Here is a 4,678-nt window from a genome sequence, read left to right on the forward strand (position 1 = left end):
CGTCGCTCTCTTTAGTTCTTGAATGCTATGGTATTCTTTAATGAAAATCGGAAGGAGAGAGCCCTTCTTTTATAAAAAAAATCCAAAAAAAGTATTTCAAATGTGTTAACATAATTTTAAAAAATGTTCATCAAACTCATAAAATGTTCAAAACAAAAAAAACAAGAATATAGGGGGCGCCTGACAGCCAAGCCCCCACCGCCGAAGAGCCCCCCGTCCATGGGCCTCCAATCCACCCTGCAAAACTCAACTCGTAGCACATGGGTCTTAAACTGAACCCAGCTTATTTGCCAAAAAAAAGGTGTCTCAAAAAAAATTTGCCAAAAAAAACATGATCTCATTAAAAAAAAACAGAACGTCTTAAACTGAACCCAGCTTATTTGCCAAAAAAAACATGATCTCATTAAAAAAAAACAGAACACCACCTTCAGTCATTAAACGAACAGCATATCTACTACCACTCAGGAGTACTGCGTATCACAATCTGGAGATGATGCATAGGACGACACCATTGTCCGGGCAAAATATTTAGTCTATTGTCAATATATGTTTTCTGATTAACACATCAAAGCTAAAGCCAAAGGCGGTATGAACTTGGCAGTTGCCACCGTCACAGAATGTACAGGTTCACTTTCATGACTCAAAGGTTCTCGTATGAACAACTACACCCTCAAAGCAGCAAACATGAAATCTTCTCGCGCATTGCTGCCACAGAAACGACAACACTGTCATAGAAGATCGCAGGGCTGTTAACCAAATCCAGGAGGTGCATCAAATCCAGGAGGTGCATCAGGATCCTCATCATCGACGTCCCCCAAGCTACCAGCGGCGACTAGCTCACCACCATTTGATTTCACTTGGGCATGATTCTGCCCATCATCACATGGCTGTTCCTGCTTTACTATGATGTTGCTGCGCTGAAGGTCACTCAAACCAAACCCTGGTGGTTCCTCTGGATCATCATCTTCCACCTGGACAGTAACAGGGGCTGATGCCTTTGCTGGCGAAACTTGCTCTCCTTTGCCATTTCTCTTCAGCTTCTTGGGAGAAGGCCCTGTGTCCTGTTGCTGTTCAGGGTTCATTATCCTATCAAAGACAGCTTCCACACTTCCTCGGATATCAGTTTCACCTGACTGGATGACACTCCACACCTCATCTGATATTTGACCCATTATTTTGCTCCTGATATGGAAATGCAACATAATAACAGATGAGTTACTGATATCTCTGGTGCATAGTAGTAACAACTCCCAGTATTTGGAGTAAGTTAAAAAACACTAAACCCAGAGATAGTGGCTCAGCTTACCCTATGTCTTGAAAAATCGCATCAGAGAGTTCTTTTAGCTTTAACTTTTCAGAGCCATCTTCACTTAGTACCATTGACTGCTTCACTTCTGTGATTATGTTGTTGCGCAGCACCTCCTGAAAAAAATGACTTGCCATTAACTTATAGAATTGCACAGCATTGAGATCTTATCTGGTGCACAATGATGTGCTTATTAGTCCAGAGTCCGGACAGCACCGGGAAAGAATACTAATGTGGCACAAGGACTGCCGCTAAGGTGATGCATGACATGTGTTAAAATGCATATAAAAGGTTAAAAGTGGCATGTGTGTAAATGATCCCAAAGAACACACCTGTGGTATAGTTGAAATATGTCAACATTGAATAACTTACATAGTAAAAACAGATAGAACACTGCTATAGAACCGACACTTTTTGGACGAGATGCGTACGACATTCCCATCCAGCTATTTCAACTTTTGTTCCTAGAGCATCTGACGGTGCAGAGCATTTATCGGATGCGTGTCGTGTGCACATCCATTCCGAAACAGACAACATATAAAACAGATCCAGGAAACCTCTATCAGTACATTTTAGATATGCTCATTAAAGTCCTTATATGCTCATTTCAGTACACACCTGTTTATTTTAATGAGCTGGATATCAATGACAATATTTGGTAAGGCTTATTTTTGGCAATATTATACATCCCAAATTTGCACCAGATTCCAACATCTGTGTCGAATTCCAAGTGTTATTTGTTGTGTCCAACAAAAAACATAAAATCAGACACTTGAATCCAAGTTGGATTTGGACACCCGTGTCCATGTCCGAATCTAAAATTATGTAGATTGGAGGCTGATATTTTCTTGGATCGCGTGGATTTTGGAAGAAATTTCCATGTGAGATGCCATATTAGTTCCTCTCTTTCCCTCTGCACACAGGATGGAGTCTTCCTTCAAACCCAACACAACCAAGATTGGGTTATGGTGCAGGTTACCTTTGTATGTGTGTGTTTCCTCCTTAAAAATTTGTACTAGTTATCCCTACCACTGATGCTGCAACTAACGTTAAAGATCAGGCGACACATATAGAAAAATCCATGGTTGATGCCCATCAACCAAACCAAACCAGTGCACTACAGAACGAACACTACTCTTTAGACACTCACATCTATTCCAAACATATAGTAAGTGTTAAGGAATCAGGCGATAGTGCTCCGCAGGAGATTTCCATATCAAATACAATGCTTCCAATACCAACACAGTCCTGGAAAAGATGAGCACCCGAAACCTAGCAAACACACAATCGATTCAATTCTCATGTATGGTTCAATTAAAAGCGGCCCTTAGGGGCAAATTCTACTACGGTGCCACAACTCATGAATAAAACCAATGCAGAACAAGTTCTAGTCTTTTGGCCATGCCCCATGCACTCGGATGTCAGATCTACTACTAAAACCATAAAAGGTAAACGATTTGGACACGAAGGAGTAACAGCGGCGCAATTGTGCAAATACCAAGGTACAGGTAAAAGGATTTGGGGGAGATGGGGCGGTTTTGGGGGCGCTCACGTTGTCCTTGACCTTGCGGACGATGGCGCGGCGGAGGGCGTCGAAATCTCCGTCATCCTTGAGGCGCCCCACCACCTCCGCAGCAGTCGGCTGCCGCCGCCTGCCGAAGCTGCCGAGGTCGGCCATGGGGACGGGGAGAGAGGGGCGGTGGCTCCAAACTTCTAACCCTAGGGAAAGCAAACTCTGAATTCTAGAAAGATAGGAATTCCAAGGGGAACTTGTTCAGGGGGCTGCCGGAGGCGGTGATGCGCGCCGGTGGAGCGGTGGCACTAGGGTTAGGTCGTCGCCGTATAGCTGTGAGGAGGAGAGAACGGAGTAGCTGAGCGAAAGGTAATTACAAATTGCATGTAATGTAGAAATGACAATAAAAATATATCTATAAAAGTTTGACTTTTCAATAAAATTGAAAGGACATGCTTTTAAGAACAGAGAGAGTATCCACGATGAGATTAATATAGGTGATAACATCACACTCTTAGATAAAATAGATGACATGATAAGTAATTAATGATAAAAAAGAGGCATGAAATACTACCTTCGTCCTATTTTATTAGTTCCCTTTATATTTCATGTAAAATTTTGATCAAGGATTTAATTCATATTTGAATATAATTTTTAATAATATTTTTTTATGACATGCATTAACATTTTGTTAGTTAAATTTATAATTAAAATTTGACACAAAATATGATGAGGACTAATAAACCAGGACGAATGTAGTGGCTAGTAGTTCTGGAACAAATTGGAGGCTTCTTAGGGCGTCTGAATCTTGACCGTCTGATTAGCCGTCCAAAAGTATCTGGGCCGTCGGATCTCCAGATGAAACGATCCTGGCCGTCAGATCAATATAAACATTGCTACAATGAATAGTAGCAGTCACTTTTACACACACTCTCTGCCTGAACGTATCACATTGACACGGGGCCCCAGGCGGTGTGCGCCACGCCCGTCAGCGACTGTGGTGGGTGGGGAGTTGCCGGTGCTTGTGCTTTTCTGCGCGAGTGGCGTGCCACCGCCTGTTAATTTGGGTGCCCGCCGAGGGTAGTATCGACATTCCACGTCATGTCCATTGTGTGGCACTCCGCATGTGGTTGGCTCTTGGGGGTAAAGGTGAGGAGCCCGATTGGATGAGAGAAAACCCAAGTCGACGCTCTCTCTTTCCCCCTCCTCGCCGTCGCTGCATCCTGGCGTCGTCGTTGCGTCGTCCTCCTCCCCATCCCACCTCTTCCCTTCCCGTCGCCTACCCTCCCTGCCTCGCCTCTTCTCTCCCTTCCCGTCGCCCACCCTCCCCGCATCGCCTCTTCTCCTTTGCGTCGCCTAGGTTGGGCAGAGCCGCTGGGCTCATCTTCCTCGCTGGCCGCCGCTCCCATCGCCACACCGCACGAGAGGGTGAAGAGGACGAACCAAGGCGCCTCCTACATCGAGCCCTCCTCAGGTACGCCGTCCCGCGCTTCCCCTCGCTCGTCCTTCCTCTTCTCACGGTCGTCGCTCACTGCTTGGCCGATTTCGTGGTCCTACTACAGTTTGTTCCGGATCTGACCGCACACTTCACGTCCGCCATCCGTTGTATGTCGTTCGCTCGGTTGCCGCCATGGTAACCCTTGCTCAAGTCGTGGAGGGGCGGCTGGTAGCGGTGAATGGTGGAGATCCACCACTGGTGGCAAGGAAAACGAGTCAACATCGATGCCATCCGGCGCCTCCGCCCCGCGACCCTAATGTGAGCTTCTCCTCCATTGTCGCTGCTACATCTTCTCCAGCACCTCCTCCCTTCGTCCTCCTCTTCCTCCCCATCATGCATGCCCCTCTCTCTCTCTCTCTCT

At 45.7% G+C, this 4,678-nt stretch overlaps 1 protein-coding gene and 1 long non-coding RNA gene across 4 annotated transcripts in view; one reads left to right on the top strand and one right to left on the bottom strand.

The window, feature by feature from the left end:
* Nucleotides 1-491: 491 nt before the first annotated feature.
* LOC119285021 lies at nucleotides 492-3,181 on the bottom strand. The gene is made up of 3 exons (XM_037564219.1): nucleotides 2,859-3,181; nucleotides 1,307-1,422; nucleotides 492-1,182 (listed from the first exon to the last, which is right to left on the bottom strand). The coding sequence occupies exons 1-3, from the start codon at nucleotides 2,982-2,984 to the stop codon at nucleotides 750-752; spliced, it is 675 nt and encodes a 224-aa protein (XP_037420116.1). The 5' UTR covers nucleotides 2,985-3,181; the 3' UTR covers nucleotides 492-749.
* A 698-nt stretch (nucleotides 3,182-3,879) lies between these two features.
* LOC119285023 overlaps nucleotides 3,880-4,678 on the top strand; it is a 6,479-nt gene continuing 5,680 nt past the window's right edge. The window contains exons 1-2 of one of the 3 annotated variants that reach the window (XR_005139314.1): nucleotides 3,880-4,293; nucleotides 4,382-4,575. This is a non-coding gene — a long non-coding RNA (uncharacterized LOC119285023). The remainder of the gene's footprint in view (nucleotides 4,294-4,381; nucleotides 4,576-4,678) is intronic. The other 2 variants (XR_005139313.1, XR_005139312.1) reach the window with 2 other exon arrangements.

Source organism: Triticum dicoccoides, chromosome 4A, assembly GCF_002162155.2.
Source record: "Triticum dicoccoides isolate Atlit2015 ecotype Zavitan chromosome 4A, WEW_v2.0, whole genome shotgun sequence".
NCBI classification, from domain to species: Eukaryota; Viridiplantae; Streptophyta; class Magnoliopsida; order Poales; family Poaceae; genus Triticum; species Triticum dicoccoides.